This window comes from Macrotis lagotis, chromosome X, assembly GCF_037893015.1.
Source record: "Macrotis lagotis isolate mMagLag1 chromosome X, bilby.v1.9.chrom.fasta, whole genome shotgun sequence".
Lineage (NCBI taxonomy): Eukaryota > Metazoa > Chordata > Mammalia > Peramelemorphia > Peramelidae > Macrotis > Macrotis lagotis.
This window is the reverse complement of record NC_133666.1, coordinates 386,775,308-386,793,999: the sequence shown is the minus strand read 5'-3', so window position 1 is coordinate 386,793,999 and position 18,692 is coordinate 386,775,308. Positions and strand designations below refer to the sequence as shown.

At 34.8% G+C, this 18,692-nt stretch overlaps 1 protein-coding gene across 1 annotated transcript in view; it reads left to right on the top strand.

Moving 5' to 3' along the window:
* LOC141502227 (transcription factor E2F5) overlaps positions 1-18,692 on the top strand; it is a 38,411-nt gene that overhangs the window by 15,981 nt on the left and 3,738 nt on the right. Inside the window, exons 2-6 of the mRNA XM_074206865.1 lie at positions 9,054-9,163; positions 11,209-11,370; positions 12,817-12,860; positions 14,005-14,069; positions 16,086-16,353. Coding sequence (XP_074062966.1) covers positions 9,054-9,163; positions 11,209-11,370; positions 12,817-12,860; positions 14,005-14,069; positions 16,086-16,353 — 649 coding nt within the window. The remainder of the gene's footprint in view (positions 1-9,053; positions 9,164-11,208; positions 11,371-12,816; positions 12,861-14,004; positions 14,070-16,085; positions 16,354-18,692) is intronic.

The window sequence follows — 18,692 nt, the reverse complement described above, 5'->3', positions numbered from 1 at the left end:
CCCCTTTCTTTCTCCCTTTCCCTTTTTCCCTTCCCTTCCTTTTGTTATTTCACCCTTCCCCCCCACTCCCCTTCCCTTTCTCCATCCCCCCTTCCCTTTTCCCCTTTCAATACTGAAAGGTTAGATGTTTTATAAGTTAACTGAGTATGTGTAGGTTGACTTTAAGCCAAGTTTGATGAGAAGAAGATTCAGGTGTTTCTCATCTGCTCCCTTCTTCCCCTCTATTACCATAGGTTTTTTTGTACCTCTTAGTGTAATGATCCCCTCCCTCCTCCTGTCTCTTTCCTGTCCCCCTTTTTAAGGAGGTAGTGTTTTTGAGATCATTCTAAGTCATAGAAAATTCTGATTGTCCCTTCTAGTTCAGTATATTCTATCAAATAGAGTCAAAATTCCTGAGAGTTATTAGAGTCTTTCTCCCAAGTGGGGTTGAAGTCAGTTACATCTCTTTAGATAGCAGTGTCATGGATAGGTCATGAATGTCCATCATTTCTGGCTAGGTATATTCTCTTTGTTAGAGTTACAATTCTCAAGATTTTTGAAAATCTTTTTCCCCATGCTGGGATATAGCCAGTTTCAACTTACTGGATAGCATTTTTTTTTTTAATTTTACCACCCCCACTTTTTTTTTAACCTTTTCATGTGTCTCTTGAACCTCCTGTTTGATGTCCAAATTTTCTGTTTAGCTCTGCTCTTTTCATCAGAAATTTTTGGAATTCTTCCATTTTGTTAAATGTCCATCTTTTTTCCTCTGAAAGAGAAGGCTCAGCTTTGTGGGAAAGTAAATTCTTGGCTGCATTCCAAGCTCCCTTGCTCTGCGAAATATCTCATTCCAGGCCCTTCGATCCCTCAATGTTGATGCAGCCAGGTCCTTCGTGATCCTTACTGTGGCTCCTTGATATTTAAATTGTTTCTTTCTGGCTGCTTGCAGGATTTTCTCTTTTATCTGATAGTTCTGGAATTTGGCCACAACATTACTTGGTGTTTTCATTTTAGGATCTTTTTCTGGTGGGGATTGATGTACTCTTTCAATAACTACTTTGCCCTCCGATTCCATGATATCAGGGCAGTTTTCCATCACTAGATCCTGTAATATTAAGTCAAGGCTTTTTTTCTTTTCAATGTTTTCAGGAAGTCCTATAATTTTCAGGTTGCCCCTCCTCGATCTATTCTCAAGGTGAGTGTTTTTGTTGATGTGGTATTTTACATTTTCTTCTATTTTTTCTTTTTTTTTTTTTTGATTTTGTTTAACTGACTCTTGCTGTCTCATGGAGTCATTAGTTTCTGTAGACTCCATTCTTTTTTTGGGGGAAGAGTTTTCTTCATTAACCTTTTGCAACTCCTTTTCCAATTGGTCAATTCTACTTTTGAAAGAGCTTTCCATTTGTCCAATTGAGGTTTTGAGAGAATTGTTTTCTTTTTGCATTTGCCCAATTGATGATGTGAGAGGTTTATTCTCATTTTGTAATTGTCCAATTGTTGATCTGAGAGATTTATTTTCCTTTTTTATTTGTCCAATTGTACTTTCTAAGGTTTTGTTTTCTTGTTGCAAGGTATTAGTTGTCTCTCCCAAATTTTTAAGCTCCTTCCTTATTTCTTCAAGGAAGTCTTTCTGTGCTGAAGACGAGATCATATTCTCCTCAGAGGTTCTAGGTCTTTCTGAGTTAGGGTCTTTCCCTTCCAAGAATTTTTCTATGGATCCACCTTTCCGCTGACCCTTCTTCATTTTGCTAAGACCTTGAGTTGGGGGAGGGGCTGGTTTACAGGGGCTTGGGATTGCTAAAGGCTATACTCACTGAGTGCAATTTCTCTGGCTGGCCAATAGGAGGTGTTAGTTGCTTCCTCTGGAGTGTCTGTGACCTTGATTGAGGCCTTCTCCCTTTGCTTGAAGTAAGGAGTTGGAGCTATTGAATTCTTTTGCCTTCAATCAATGTGCTTCAAACAGTGCTCTGTTTACCCTGGCCTGAGGTCATTTGTCACCTGGCCTGGTTCTTCTGCTCACACACCTGGGCCCTCCAAATTCAGCCGATGCTGCTGCCAGAGACAAATCCTGAGGTAGATGTTCTTTCTCCTGGCTTTTCTTTCTGGGTTTTGTGGGTCAGATTTCTTTTAAGAGGTTTGTTTCATATGATAGATGGGGAAAGATCAGGAGACTTTAGAACTGTGCCTGTCTTCTCTCCGGCATCTTGGCTGGAAGTTGGGTATACAGTACATTGAGAAGGGGAAAATTGGCCATAAAGAGCTTTAATATAAAATGGGCACACTCATTCTCATCCTTCAGTAACCACTAAGGTTTCTTGGTGTGGGGGAGTATGATGTGGTCAGATTTATTTTTTTTTTAGGAATATTAATTTGGCAGCTGCAAATAGAATGATTTGGAGATGAGAGAAATGTAGAGATATTACTTAGGCTATTACAGTAGCTCAAATGAGAGGTGTAAAGGACTTGATTAGGGTAATGTGAGTGATGATGATCCTTGTCCTTTGTTCTTGAAGAAGACCATGATATCAGGGAGGTGATGCCATGACATGCACAAAAGTCACTCTCTTCTAGAGCTGTCTGGGTCCAGTGGCCAGATAAGAATCAGGACACCTGGAAATGACCCTGAATGTGAGACAGTCAGGGTTAAGTGACTTGCCCAGGGTCACACAGCTAGTAAGTCAAATGCCTAAGGCTGGATTTGAACTCCCATCCTTTTGACTCCAAGGCCAATGCTCTATCTACTATTATAGTTAATTACCATCTAACTGCCTTTTAGTGTGAGTAGAGAGAAGGGGATGGATAAAAGAAATATTGAAAAGATTTGGCAAATGATTGAATGGGAGTGGTGGGAGTTGGAAGTAATACTTCTGGAAGAAGTCCAGAAGAAACAGGTTCCAAATAATGAAGTGATTTTTCCATTCTTTGGTACCCACATTAGTGATAAAGGCCAGCAAAGGTGATTATTCTCCAGTAAAAATACTATCTGATGATGCAGAAATAATCATTTGCAGAAAAGCTAGACTTTGATTTTTATTTCTTATTTGGGTTCTTATCTGCTTTATGTCATCTTTCTCTTGTCAGCATATATAGTAAGAGAGTAGAAAGCAATATTTTTAAATTCCTGAAATATTCTTGCTATGGACTTTGTTAGTACATTACTCAGCTCTGAATAAGCTGTATTGGATTTAACTAGGAGTTATAAGATCATCTAGGTTTAAAAGTATGTGTGTATAGCCCTGAAAAACTAATAACCATGCATGTCAGATCAGAAGAGTTAGTACACAATGGTACCTAGCAATTTTGGTACCTAGTACTTTGATTTTTGCATTTTATCATGATAGTGTGAAAAGAAATGTATAATACTTGACACACCTACAGACTTATCTCAGGTATCTTTTCCAATCTGAATTTAAAGTCAACTCCTTACACCTATTTGTAGAGAAGTAGAGAGAAAAAGAGAAAGTACCATAATCAAATGTACTCTACTCTCTCCCATTACCATTTATGAGGGATTCTTCAAGACTCATTTCTGTCTTCTGTTGACACAGATTTGAATCTAGATATGCAATTTGGAACCAATCTTATGCAGAGCTGTTGCTATCAGTTCTAGTAGGGCAATTCCTTTGAGTTGAAGGAAAAAGAAGATAAGAAAGAGGTCTAAAAGATGACCCCTCTAATACATGATTAATATTGGAGACACAGAAATCATGGACATGGTAGAGTTTGAAGAACTAGCCAAGTCAAGTGGATGATGGTCCTCCAGTCACCCTGTGACAAAACAAATTGTTAATTGGCAGAACCCACAAAAGGGCTAGTGAATTAATTTTCCAACCCAAGACAATTTAGAAGTTTGGCTGGAAAGGTCTGTTGCAACAGGATGAGAGTAAAGCACAGGCTATACAAGTATATGTGGCACTGCAGCAAACTAGGGGCAACAACTGAATCAGCAGAGTTAATAGCTACTCAGCCCATAAGACAGTAAGGGAATTGGACAGCTGGACAGGAGATTACAGAAGTCCCTTTGCTGAACTGGACTCAGGACTCTTGTTGAATTGTGTATTTTAGATCTGAGTCTCAGTCCAGGATGTAAAGGATGCTAATGCTCCCCAGAGCTTATGGCCACAGGGGAGTAGGGGTACTGGGGTGGTCTGGGGCAGAAAAGTGGGCTTGAGGCTAGCTGCTCAAAAGATCAGAGTCTAGGTGAAGAGAGTATTAAATACCTCTCCTTAGAACACACCACCTTGAAAGAACTAAAAGCTCATAGACACCCCCCCCAAACTAGCTCTAAAACCTACTGCATAAAAAAAACACCTTAAGTTAAGCTTGAGACAGTGCCTTCTCCACCCTGGAACAGAGCCCAAACTTTAATAAAAAATTCAAAATCAAATAAAAGACTAGAAAAATAAGCAGGGCAGCTAGGTGGCACAGTAGATAAGGTACTGGCCCTGTGATCAGGAGGACCCAAGTTTAAATGTAGCCTCAGACACTGAGCATTTACTAGCAGTGTGACCTTGGCCAAGTCACTTAACTCACCCCCCCAAAAAAGATCCTGATTATAGAAAGTTATCAGGGTAACAGAAGATAAAAACAAACTCAGAAGAATAGAGCAATTGTCAAAGCTGCTATTCAAACCCTCAAAGAAAAATATGAATTGGTCTCAGACCCCAAAAAAAGAATACCTGGAAGAGCTCAAAAAAGGATTTTAAAAACCAAATAACAGAGTTGATGCAAGAAAATCATGGGAAAAGGAGAAGCCTACAGTTTGCTAAAGAAGACACAGAAAATACTGAAGAAAAAAACACCTTAAAAAACAAAATGGGCTAGATGATAAGAGGAACAAAAATCCAATGAAGAGAAGTTGTCCTTAAAGAATAGAATTGGTCAAATAGAAAAAAAAATCTACAAAAATTCATTGAAGAAAAGAGTTTATTAGAGAATAGAATTGACCTAATGAAAAAGAAGGTACAAAAATTAAGGAAAATAATTAGAATTTGGGGCAAGTGGAAGTTAATAACTCCATGAAATAAAAACAGAAGAATGAAAAATAAAAGAAAATGCAAAATATCTTATTGGAAAAACAACTGATTTAGAAAACAGATCAGAGAGAGATAATTGAAGAATTATTGGACTCCCTGAAAGCCATGATCAAAAAAAAAAAGAGCCAACACATCATCTTTTTAAAAATAAATTATTTACTCAGCTACATGCAAAATAATTTTCAACATTCTTTTGTTACAAGATTTTAAGTTCCACATTTTCCTTTTGCTCCCTCCCCTTTATAAGCACAGTAATTTTGTTGTTTTCCTGTGAAATCTACCCATTCATAATTTCTTATAGAATAGTAGTACTCCATCATATGCACATACCACAATTTGTTCAGCCATTCCCCGGTTGATAGTATCCCCTTAATTTCCAGTTTTTTGCCCCTACATAAAGAGCTGTTATAAATATTTTTGTACATGTAGGTCTTTTTCCCTTTTAAGTGATCTCTTTGGAAGATCTAGTAGTGGTATTGCTGGATCAAATGGTATGCACACTTTTATTGCCCTGTGAGCATAGTTTCAAATTGTTCTCTAGAATGGTTAGATCAGTTCACAACTCTACCATCAGTGCATAATGAGTCCATCAAAACTGCTGTTGTAAAAATTGTTTCCCAGTTTTCTGCACTCTTTTAATCTAGGTTATATTGGTTTATTAAGTGCAAAACTTTATTATAATCAAGATTATCCATATTTCTTATTTGATCAGATTCCTTTCCTTTTCATAGATTAAATTATTTAGTCATAAACTCCTTTCCTTTCCATAGACAGTTTAAAAACTATTCCTTGTTCTCCTAATTGATTTATGGTATTAACTTTTTATCTAAATCACATACCCATTTTGACCTTATCTTGGTTTAGTGTGAGAGATGTTGTTCTATGTTGTTTCATCTGTACAATCTTTTTCAAGCAGTTTTTGTCAAATAGTCCTGTGCTCAGAAGCTGGAGAATCAAACAGATTAATTTATAGACCTCTTAAATTTTTAAGAAAAATTTTTTATATAAGGCAATGGGATTAAGTGACTTGCCCAAGGTCACACAGCTAGGCAATTATTAAATGTATGCGGCTGGATTTGAACTTGGGTCCTCCTGACTCCAGGATCAGTGCTCTATCCACTGCACCACCTAGCTGTCCCTAATTTATAGAATTCTTTCAGGAAGATAGCAATGAAAACTGCCCTGATATTATAGATTCAGAGGGTAAAACAGAAATTGAATTAATCCACCAACCACCTCCTGGAAGAGATCCCAAAATAAAAACTCTGAATAATATTATAGCCAAATTTCAGAACCCCCAAGACAAGAAGAAACTATTGTAAGGAGCCAGAAAGAAACAATTCAGATGATAAGAGGAACAAAAATCCACTGAAGAGAAGTTGTCATGGAGTCAAAGTCAGGATAATACAAGATTTAGTAGCTTCTATATTAAAGTATTGGAGAGTTCGGAAATGATATTCCAAAGGGCAAAGAAACCAGGATTATACCCAAGATTTACTTACCCAGCTAAAATGAGTGTATTGTTCAGTTGAGAGAGATGGATATCCAATAAAATAGAGGATTCCTAATGAAAAGAACAGAGCTCAATAGAAATTTTGCCTTTCAATTACAAGACTTAAGAGAAGCATTAAGGTTAAATCACTGACTCTGTAGTCAGGAGGAACTGAGTTCAAATCCATCTTTGGATGCTTGATATTTGCTAGCTTTGTGACCTTAGGCAAGTCACTTGACCCCATTGCCTCCCCCCACCTCTCAAAAAAAAGGTAAAAAAAAGGAAGCATAAGAGAGAGCAAAAGAGATTCAATAAGGTTAAACTGTTTATATCCCTACATAGGAATATGATTTTTTTAACTCCTAAGGGCAGTTGGAAGGAGAATACGTAAACAGAGGGTATGAGTATGAGTTGAATATGATGGTATGTTACCTAAAAAGAAAGTTAAAAAAAAAGTGAAAAAGAGAACTGTACTGGTAGAAGGTGAAAGAGAGAGAGGTAGAACAGGGTAAATTATTTCACATAAAAGCAACATGAAGGGGAAGAAGATGCAGGATGTGATGGAGAACAAGTTTTATTCTCAACAGAACTGGCTCAAAAGGAAATAATATATGCTCAATTGAGTATAGAAATTTATCTTATGCTTTAGGAAAGTGGGAGGGGAAGTGGGGGAGAGATAAGTAGTCAGAAGCAAAATACTTTTGAGCATAGACAGATTGAAAAGAGAGAATAAAATAAATGGAAATGGAATGGAGGGAAATAACTAATCAGAAATGTAAAAAAAATCAGCAAGTCTCTCTGATTAAGGTCTCATTTTTCAGGCATGTAGAGAATTAAGTCAAATTTTTAAACATAAGAGCCATTCCCCAATTGATAAAGGGTCAAAGGATATAAATAGACAGTTTTCAGATTGAATAATCATGTCTGTAAATAGCCATATAAAAAAATAGAAATCTAAATCACTATTGATTAGTAAAATGCAAATAAAAGAAGTTCTGAGGTACCACTTCACACCTATCAAATTGACTTTATATGACAGAAAAGGAAAATAATAGATATTGAAGGGGATGTGGGAAAACTGAGATACTAATATACTACTAGTAAAGTTGTGAGCAGATTCAACCATACTGTAGAGCAATTTGGATCTCAAAAATAAAAAAAACACAAATGTTAAAATTGTATTAATATTTAATTTGGGGAAAATACTAAATATTTTTAATTGAAAAATTTGTTTAATTTTTCATTTGACTTGAACCTAAAGCAAACTCGTTCTACTAGAGAGTAAAACTTTCTTTTCACTTAATGTCCACTTAAGAGTTATTAGGAATATTATTGAGATATGATTAGATAGATTTGAAGTGTCACTGCTTAAAAGTTTGAAATTGATCATAAAAATCCAAAAAATATGTAAAGTTTGTCAATTTTAGAGTTTAAATTTTTGATCATTTCTACTATGAAAATGGGCAGCTTGTTGGCACCAGTGGATAGAGTGATGGACCTAAAGTCAGGAAGACTTCCTAAATTCAAATTTGACTTCAGACTAGCTGTGTGACCCTGGTCAAATTGTTTAATCCTATTTGCCTTAGTGTACTTATCTATACAATGAGTAAAAGAAGAAATGTCAAACCACTCCAAGAAAATGCCAAGAAGGGTCAGAGTCAAGACACAATTGAAATGCTTAGAACAACAGAAATGTTGAAATTACTGAACTTGTCACAAAAGTACAGTAATCCTTTGCTTAGTCAAATCTTGATTTCTTCATAATAATAACTAGCATTTTATAGCACTTACAGTTTGCAAAGAACTTTACAAATATTTCTTTTTATCTCCACAACAATCCAGAGAAGTATTATTATAGGAATCTGTTTTATAGGAGCGGAAACCAGAACAGACAGAGATTAAGTGATGTTTGTGCCCAGGGTCACAAAGTTAGTAAGTGTCTCATGTTTGTTTTGAACTAAAGTGACTCAAAAGTCTCCACTCAACACAGTTTTGTGTGTTTTGCATCAATATTTCATTATTATTTTTACTTTGTTTTAAAACATCAAAGGGTAGATGGCATACATCAAGATAATCCAAATAATCTCTGATAACCAGGATTTTTCCTAGAGTTTTTTTAACCTAAATAAAATAATTTAGCTGGCAGATCTGATTTTGCTAACTTTAATTTGAATAGCCTTCAGTAACTACAACTTACTATTCTAAAATTAGATCTTGTCATATTAGTTGGAAAAGCGAGGTAGGTAAGAATTCTGTTCATCAGGTAAAGAAATATTTTTCCTAAAACAATATGTAGCATTCTAAATTTTTTATTTTGTCTTCATGTGTTTTCTATGATGATACCTCTTTGTTCTTGTTGCTGTTGGCCCTGAAGTGAATGTTTTATTGGTTTCTTTTTTGTGAATAGGAGATGAATTGAGCATATGTTGTACCCATTGTATTAATTTTGGAATTGCATTCATATATTGTGATCTTATAATGAACTCTTTTTCTCTTAAAATACAAACTGTTCCTTATCTTTTTTTTTCTCCTATTTTAAAAAACAGGCTGCAGATACTTTGGCTGTCAGGCAAAAAAGAAGAATTTATGATATTACCAATGTTTTGGAAGGAATTGATTTAATTGAAAAAAAGTCCAAAAATAGTATCCAGTGGAAGTAAGTTATAGATTATTGTTATTATCTGAAATTTTGATTCTTCTTTCCATTTATCTCCAAAATCTGGTCCCAGTCCATGTTCCTGAGCTTACTGTGTACCACTCTGTTGTGTAGTACTCTTCAACATGAGCCTTCCACTCTGGTCAGACCATTCAACTCTTTGACTTTCAAATATACATTTCATAATGCTTGGGTTCTGGCAGTTCAGCCCACTCAAATTGCCTTTTCCCTTTCTCTGTCTCTAAACCCTCATCATCTCTCAAGACCAAATTCAAATTCTACCCTGTGAAAAATTTCCTATCAGAGATGATGACTTTCCCTCTTCTAAACTTCCTTCTGGAGCATATATTTTTTGTCCCAATCATTTGATAGTTAGCTACATATACCCTTATGCAAAGTGTGATGCAGAAAGAGCTAATCCCATGATGAAGATGGACAGAATACAGGATCTGGCTATGTGGCCTGGGGCAAAGCACTTGAGATCATAAATTATAAAGTAGTTGCTGAGCTTGATTCCTCACCAGGGAACTTTCTGAATTAAAGAAATTAGGTCAAAGGGTTTTTTTTAAATATATATCTTGATACTGTTATTTTTTTAGATAGATAGATATATGGTTTATCTCCCCAAATGAAATTTTGTAAACTCATTGAAAGGAGTTTTTAATTTTTAATTGGCCACCTTAAATGTAGTAAGTACTCAAATACATAACTGATGGATCCCATGACTTGACACTCATTTATTTAGTTCATTTAACTTGTAAAGCTGGCACAGCATAATGAATAAAGAGCCAGTCTTGGAGATGAGTAAACTTGGATTGGAGGCCTACATGTTTACATACTAGCTATGTGACCCTGGACAAGTCACAGCTCTTCTCAGTATTCCCCGGAAATTCCCTAGGGCAATAATTTATCAGACCAGTGGCCTATATGTATCAATGGAAGCAATTTCTACTCTAGAAGTTATACCCTAAATCCACTGATATCCTAAACCCTTAAAAAAAGTAGGACCAAGATCCCCCTTCATTGCTTCAAAGTACTGTGCTAATGGAATGCAAGCTCTACTAGGTCCTGCTATGCTGAAAAAGGTTTAAGAATAGGCTTGGTGATGGATTTTATATCTACTATCAGTTTTTCTGAGTACAGATTGGTTTATTACCAAATTGGCTTTAATGTGGAACCATAATGTCATTTAGTCATAGAGGGGTTGTGATACACTTTGGTGAGAAGACAGTCCCTTGGCAATAAAATCATAGTTACAAATATGGACATTGAAATATTTAATTTGATGAATTTCTAAAGATTGTCCATTTCCAAAAGATAGTTCATTGTTCTCTACCTAATCAGTACTGTGGTTAGTATTCTTAGGAAACGTCTTACATATTCAAAGTAAAATTATTTCGCAAACTGTTAACACTTCTAACATTTATTGTAAAATATGGAAATTTCTTATAATGAATAGCTACCAACATGAAAATTCTGCTAATGAGTATATCTTGAGGCTAATGAAATACAGTAATGAGTTTGAATGTTGTTCACAGAAAAAAAAATGACAGCAATCAGAATTATCCTTTTGGCCTCCCTAGTTTTTAGCCAGGATTCTCATAAAAGTCAAATAAGAGTATGTTGGTTTTTCCAATGCCCTGGAGCCTTTCTATAAAAGTATCTTTGGGTTGCAGGCTGTCAAGAATGTGTTTAATTCAACAAATATTTACTGGGTGTCTATTCTGTGAAATGCTTTCTTATGAGATCTTTTTAGTACCTCAGTAACTACTCCCCTTAGAATGGAAGCCATGTCTAGCCTTCTATTGCAAAGCAAATAGAGAGCTTAGATAGTATATCAACTTTTCATGGAGAGATTTTTTTTCCTAAGTAAATATATTCATATTCATAGTTTCTCTTAATACATTCAAATGCTTTTGTAACTTTATTTTTTTGTTTTTAATCACATTAATATAAACACTGTTATCATTGTCTTATGACTCAGTTAATCATTTTTTAAATGGAATTAACTGAAGTTAACCTAATGAATATTCTCTATTTTTCAGAGGTGTAGGTGCTGGATGTAATACAAAGGAAGTAATCGATAGACTGAGATATCTCAAAGCAGAAATTGAAGATCTGGAACTAAAAGAGAGAGAACTTGATCAACAGAAATTATGGCTACAGCAAAGCATCAAAAATGTTATGGATGACTCCATTAATAACAGATATCCTTTTAACTTATAAACAAACTACAGCTTTGTGCATACATAGCAGAACTGCATTCTAGTGCAGAAGTAGGTCTTTATAAAGCTGAAAGCTAAGATCTACAATACTTACAGTAATTTGTTCAGATAAATTTTTCAAATTGGGAGTTTTAACTTGCCAGAATGTCTGGCTGAACAAATTGGCTTATGAATCATAATATCTCTCTATGTTAGCAAGTCAAAACTTCAATTTTTTTAAAGGATGGAAACAGAAGAGGCATGGAAAGAATCATTTCTTAAAACAACACAGGAAAAATTGGAGATGATCAACAATCTAAATAATCAAAATTCAGCATTTATCTTAAGTTCTTCAACAATTATAATTCAAAAAAGATGTCATAACATTTATTTCATGATCCAACTAGCTTATTAGCCTGTACTTGACATGTTCCCCAAATCTGACCTATCTTTTCATGGTAATTTTATGGAGGACATGGTTGTCTTCTATGACATGAAACCTAAAAGGTTAAAGACACATCCAGTTCAAATTCTTACTCAGACATTTCTAAAGTTTTATTGAATATTATATTTTCAGTAGGTCTTTGGTCTGTTTTAAATTGTCACTTTGGAGCTTCAACAAGCACCTTTAGTTCTGATAGTCTGGGTTTTATAAACAAACCCATGAATACCCTCATTTTATTTTGAATATTCAACAGTTCAGTGACTTGTGGAGGGGTTCATAACTGTGAGGTAGGAACAGTATCAAGAGTCAGGATCTGCACTGGATGAGCCTAATAGAGGTAATGTGCTTGCATGTGTGAGCATGGCATGTGTGTGCACCTTCAGTAAGGCAGATATACTGACTAACACTTGGTGGTTTTTCAGCAGTTAAAATCTAGATCAGCAATACTATGTTATACACATAAAGAAAATGCATCTTTTAGACTATGAGTCTACAAACATTACACAGGTGACATAAAGAGAAATGGCAAGAGGCACATGCACATTGTGCATACTCAATCCAGTTTCTGAGGGATTACACATTCTGAGGTAAAGAACAGCTTGCTGCTGCCTCATTTTGTGCTTTTTTCCTATATTTGAGGTTAAATATGCAAACTCAACTGTTTTTTATCTATGAAAATGACTGGGATCATGCAGAAATTACATATCTACCAGATTAGTGAATAAGTATTAATATTTTTTAACTTTTCATGATGTCAGGGAAGGCTCTGCCTCCTCTGACTGCAAGTTCCTGATCAACTTGATCATCAGTCTTCAGGGTCTCCACCTTTTCTTTCCTAGTGCCTGGCAAGCCTAAAATTAAAATGCTATGTAGAGAACATTTCTGAATTTGTAGGAAAAGAAAAAAAATGTTTTTAAGAGTTGAATTTTGGGGGGGGAATCTTGTTGCAAGTTAGAAGTTACATGAAGAATACCACAGTAATTTCCTTGACTTGTGATGTGTACATTTTCTTATATAACTCATGAAGATATCTGTAACTGTTTTAACGGTAAGTATTGCTGGTGAATTTTTCCATTTTTTCTTCTGTTTCCCTAGAACTATGCATGATGCTTTGTAAATAGAAAGCACTTAATAAGAACTTAATGATTTTCTAAGTCTGCTAGGGATGATTAAGAGATATACAGGGACATTTGGCTTATTGAACAATAATAATAATAATAATTCTCATTCATTTAGTGCTTTAGTTTACACTAAATACTTGGCCAACAACTCTCATATCTTGGTTTTATATATTTTATGTTGTGCTATCATAACTATTTTAAAGTTAGCCCTCTTGATAATTTTATAGTACTAAATTTGTAAATTAATTTAGGTATAATTTCTTAGCATAGTCCAACCAGGGCAGATAGGTGGCACAGTGAGTGGATAGAGTGAAGTTAGGAGGATTCATTTTCCTGAGTTCAAATTTGGCTTCAGACACTAGCTATGAGATTGTTAAGTTATTTAACCCTGTTTGCCTCATTTTCCTCATCTGTAAAATGAGTTGAAAGGAAATGGCAAAACACCTCAGTGCCTTGCTAAGAAAACCTCAAAAGGGGGGTGGCTAGGTGGCATAGTGGATAAAGCACCAGCCCTGGAGTCAGGAGTACTTGGGTTCAAATCCGGTCTCAGACACTTAATAATTACCTATCTGTGTGGCCTTGGGCAAGCCACTTAACCCCATTTGCCTTGCAAAAACCTAAAAAAAAAAAAAAAAGAAAGAAAACCTCAAAAGGGATGACAAAGAGTTGAACATAACTGAAATAGGTATACTGAAAACCATGAGTGATTAATCTAATTATTGTCTTCATTTTTTTTTGTAAATTTGTTTTTTGATTAAAAGTCTGAAACTACATGATGTTTAAATAACTCTGGCATCAATGATTTCATGTGTGTGGATGAGTGGGGCAGATCCTAACCTCATCTGACTTAGATAATCTTCAAGTCAAACATTTTATTAACCTAGAGGTAGAATGCTGGTGAGTCTATTTATCTAAGTAGTGCTTGGAAAACATATTTATTATTGACCCTTTTCTGAAAAGCAAGCTAGAGAATAGATCTCCTCAATATATAGGTAATCTTTTGGAATTAAATGAATATACATATGATTAATGGAACCTCAAAAATTTTTTTAAATGTGTATTTTTATCTAGGAGATACACTTCTTGCTATTCAAGCACCTTCTGGTACACAACTGGAGGTACCTATTCCTGAAATGGTATGTTTATGTATCTCTCTGAAAAGACAGTTTTTTCACAAAGTCTATTTTTGTGTTAATACCATAAATCTGCATGTCTGCATAATTACTAAATTAAAGCTCAGATTTTTGGGGGAAGTGAATAAAAGTCATTTAACATTTGAGTACAAAGATAAATATCAGTATAATTTCTTTCTTCCCAAAGTCAATAATAGGAAATCAGTAATGATGTGAGGAATTAACTATAAAGAATTTATAAAATGATCAAGTCAGTGAAAGTTATGAAAATTCTGGACAAGGGGGAAGAAATAACAAATTTGTACACTAACATATTATCTTAAATAATAAAAATAATGATAAGGATTTCTAACATTTATATAGTTTATGCTAAGCAGAAGCACGGTGCTAAGTCTTTATGTGTATTATCTCATTTGATCCTCACAACAAATTTGAAGCAAATGCTATCCCATTTTACAGATGAGGAAACCTGAATCAGACAGAGATTAAAGTAACTTGCTCAGTCACCCAACTAATGACTGTCTATCATTAATCTGTGTATCTGTAACTTAACTTTGTGTGTATATGTCAAGTGTATCTGAAAGTATAAAGGGCCATGAGCTTTCACTTGGGAGTCTGCTGTACTCCTTGATCTGCTCATGTTCTTCTCTGAGGTACTATTGTCATCTGCCCTGTGAAAGGCTGTGGATCCACATGGTTAGTTCCTACAGAAAATTGGCACTCAATTGGACTCAGGCCCAAACACAGTGAGTCTGGCAAAGACCACTTGATGGAAGACAGTAAAATTAGCACCTCAACCTGTATTGCTCCAGGAAGCATAAGGAGCCCCACTCCTGCTATTTTTGGTTTAAACCTCCACAGAGATACAGCACAGCAGTAGTTGTGGCAAGAATTGGGGCTTTCTCCTCTGAATTCACTCCTAATTACTTTGGAGCTTCTGTCTTAGGCAGTAGCAACTCCTGGGCAAGGAGAGCTAGCAGACTCTGCCAAGGACTTAAAGTGGAGGGTGTGTGTGTGGATCTGTGTCTGTGTACTACACAAGGTGAACCAAGAGAAGAAAAAGATGAATTGCTGGGAAATAAAGCTATGTTTACTGTTTCGGGGGGGGGGTGATGGTATTCTTGATGTGATACCTCATGCTCTATCCACCGTTCTAACTTATGGAAAATTTGTTTCCTTCAGATTTATTCCAAGATGGATTAAACGTAGTTTAAAAAAGTAATGTAATTGTATTGCTTCAAGACAGTCTCCCTTCAAATTCCCTTCAAATATAGTCTACACTGTCCTTCTAACTAGCTTTTTAGTTCTCATGATATGTATAATATACATGTAAATTGAAATGTTTCATATTTATAACTTTAAGAAAACTATTATCTTTGTGGTCTCAATGAGAGAAAAAGTTTGACTTATGATAAAACAGCCCTCATTGAAGATGAAGTGTATTTTTTTATTGTGATTTGCTTAGTAACTTTAAACTTAAAATATAGTTTTAAATAAAGTTTAGACATGTGTATTAAAAAAGTATATAGATAATTATAAAGAGAGATTAGATTGTATATGTCCTGTTTTAGGCATATAGCTGAAGACATTAGGCAAATTAGAAGTATTCACTTTAGAGATGGAATGAGTGGCAGAATTGCACATTTTAGTGCTTATAATCTTTTATAATGGTATAAAGCTAATTTTGAGCTATAAACTTTTATTATAAAGCCCTTAATACTATTTTCTGCACACAATCCTAACTTTGGTAAATTCAATTTTTTTCTTTTCTGAACTTAGTTATAATTCCTTCTAGCTTAGTTGTATTTTATATGTGTTAGGGTAATTTGAAAATGAATATTTATCCCTTCTGGGAATGTTGTCATGTTACTAAATATATTTCATCCAATTCCTCATTTCATCTCTTTCTGAAAAAATATTAATATCAAATTTCCTATCAATTGCTGGTATGCTCTTGTCTTATTACAAGAGCAAATTCCAAGTTAATAATTTAAATTATATTTTTAAACAAAACCAAAGGGCCAGAATGGACAAAAGAAATACCAGATCAATTTAAAGAGTCATTCAGGACCTATCCACGTACTGCTTATTAATAAGGAATCCAGTTCCTCTAAGCCAGTGGTTTTTCCTGTTCCTCCACCTGATGACCTCACACAACCTCCTTCTCAAGTTTCTACTCCAGTGACTCCACAGAAACCTAATATAGAGACCCAGAATCTACCTGAGCAACATACCCTTACTAGAGGTCAACTTCTTCAGCAGACACCAGTTTCAGATACACCCTCAGGTAAGTAAGTTTGGCACCTCTGGGTTTTGTTGTTGGCTAAGATTTCATATGAGGAGGAAAAGAGGCATCAGAAAGCATGGTAATTATCTTGTCAATTAAAGTAAAATTAATTCATTATTTAAACTATACATCTACATTATTTAAGCTAAATATATTTAACTTAATATTTATTCAATAAGCATTTTATTGAATACTTTCTCATGCTCATTATTATACTAAGCATTGTGAAAAGTACAAAATAAGTATTAGAAACATACTGTTTCTGGGGCAGCCAGGTAGCAAAGTGGATAAAGCACCAGCCCTGGAGTCAGGAGTACCTGAGTTCAAATCCAGCCTCAGACACTTAATAATTACCTAGCTGTGTGGCCTTAGGCAAGCCACTTAACCCCATTTGCTTTGCAGAAAGAAAGAAAGAAAGAAAGAAAGAAAGAAAGAAAGAAAGAAAGAAAGAAAGAAAGAGTAGAGAACGAATCAAGTGTATATATATAAGCAATCATATAATAAATTAGATTTTATATAGCTATTAGAGAAATTCATAGAAAAAGCAAGGTTTTTGTTGCCTATGCTATTCTTCCCTTCCCAAGTTTAAAGTTTTTGGTTTCTCAAAGTATGTAGAGAGAAATTGAAAGGCAATTCTTTTTTCATCAAATGCATAAAATCTTTAGGAATACTCAAAATTACTGAGATCAGAGTTCAAAGCAAGTCACAATCAAGAACCTCAGTTACTTGAAAAGAGTGAAGTCATTGAGTTCATGTTATTTTGAATGTTTCACAAATTTTCCTTACTCTGTTTCTTTGCCCATAAGATCCTTTGCCTTTTTCATGCTTTAATAACTGCCTTGGATTAAACATTTTTTATTCATTTATTTAGTTTAGAATTCAATGACTCATTTCAAAAAAAATTAGCTAAATAATTTGAGGATTTCGGGATTTAGGTGTTAATGCTTTAGAACCTTACTGGTTGGAAATTTTGTTGCTTTTAATAATAATGATGATGATGTTTGTCCTTTGTTCCTAAAGATCATGACATCAGATAGGTGATGCCATGACAAGTATCTAAATTGAATTTGAGTGAGGGTGTGCCAAGCTAAGTCACCAGCCTCACTTTCTCCTCCAGAGACATCTGGGTCCAGTGGCTAGGACAGCTAGAGATGGCTCTGGATTCAAGGCTATCAAGGTTAAGGGACTTGGCCAAGATCACAGCTAGTAAGTGTTAAATGTCTGAGGCCTGATTCAAATTCTTGTCCTCCTAACTCCAAGGCCAGTGCTCTGTCCACTGGACTACCTAGCTGCCCCTTTGCTTCTAATAGTTCCCTAATGGAATTATAAACAAAAGTGTTGGAGTTTAGTTCACTGCGGACAGGTCATTGAAGGCTGGGACAATAATCATCTATTCCCTTGAACAGGAGAATTTTCATAGTATATAATATATTGCCTTATTGAAGAGTTGGCATTCTCTAAATCTTTTATTGATTTCTAAATTGAAAAATAAAGAAAAATAACATTGATACTTGGTTCTTCCTACTAATAGAGGAGGTACAAATAATCTTAACAGTTGAGCACATAATCCCCAAATCCATTTATATCTAAAATGCAGATTTATATTTAAGTATGAATTATGTCTAATATTCTGAAAATTAAAGACAAAAATTCAGGTAAACCCAGCTTCATAACCTTTAGGAAAACCAAACTAGAATGAACTTGGCAGCTTGGAGCTAATTGCTGTCTTATTTCATTCGTGGACTCATGTTTACTAAATGCTATTATATGCAAACTTCTGAACTCCACTGAGTGGGAAGTTAAAAAAAAGAGCTTAAAGACTAAAGGACAAACAGTGAATATTATATGATTTCCAAGTGAAAGAAATCATTGTGGACTGGTCTGGGCAAGAAAGACTTCCTTGGAAGCACATTGAGTGGTGAAAGATAAGTAGAATGTGTCTAGGCAGAGAGTGGATTGGAGTAGGTCATTCCAGCAGGGGAAACAGCTTAAGAAAAGAATGAAAGAAATATCCTAAAGAAATACTCTAGCATGTAGACAAACCTGGATTGGGAAGTATTCAACAAATGTTTATTTTATCTATCACATGCATAGTTTTTGTTTTAAAAATAAAGAAAATAAAGTTGGAAAACCATGTTTGAACTTGTCTCTAAAGGGACATAAATACTATGTTAAGGAGTTTTGATAAAATTCTTTAGGCAATGAAGAATCATTGAAAGTTTTTGAACATGATAAAAACTGGGTTTAGGGATGATTATTTTGACAGTTGAATGTATGATAAATTAGTGAATGTCAAGGCTAGAGATAAATTAGATTCTTGAAGTTATCAAGTTTTGAGT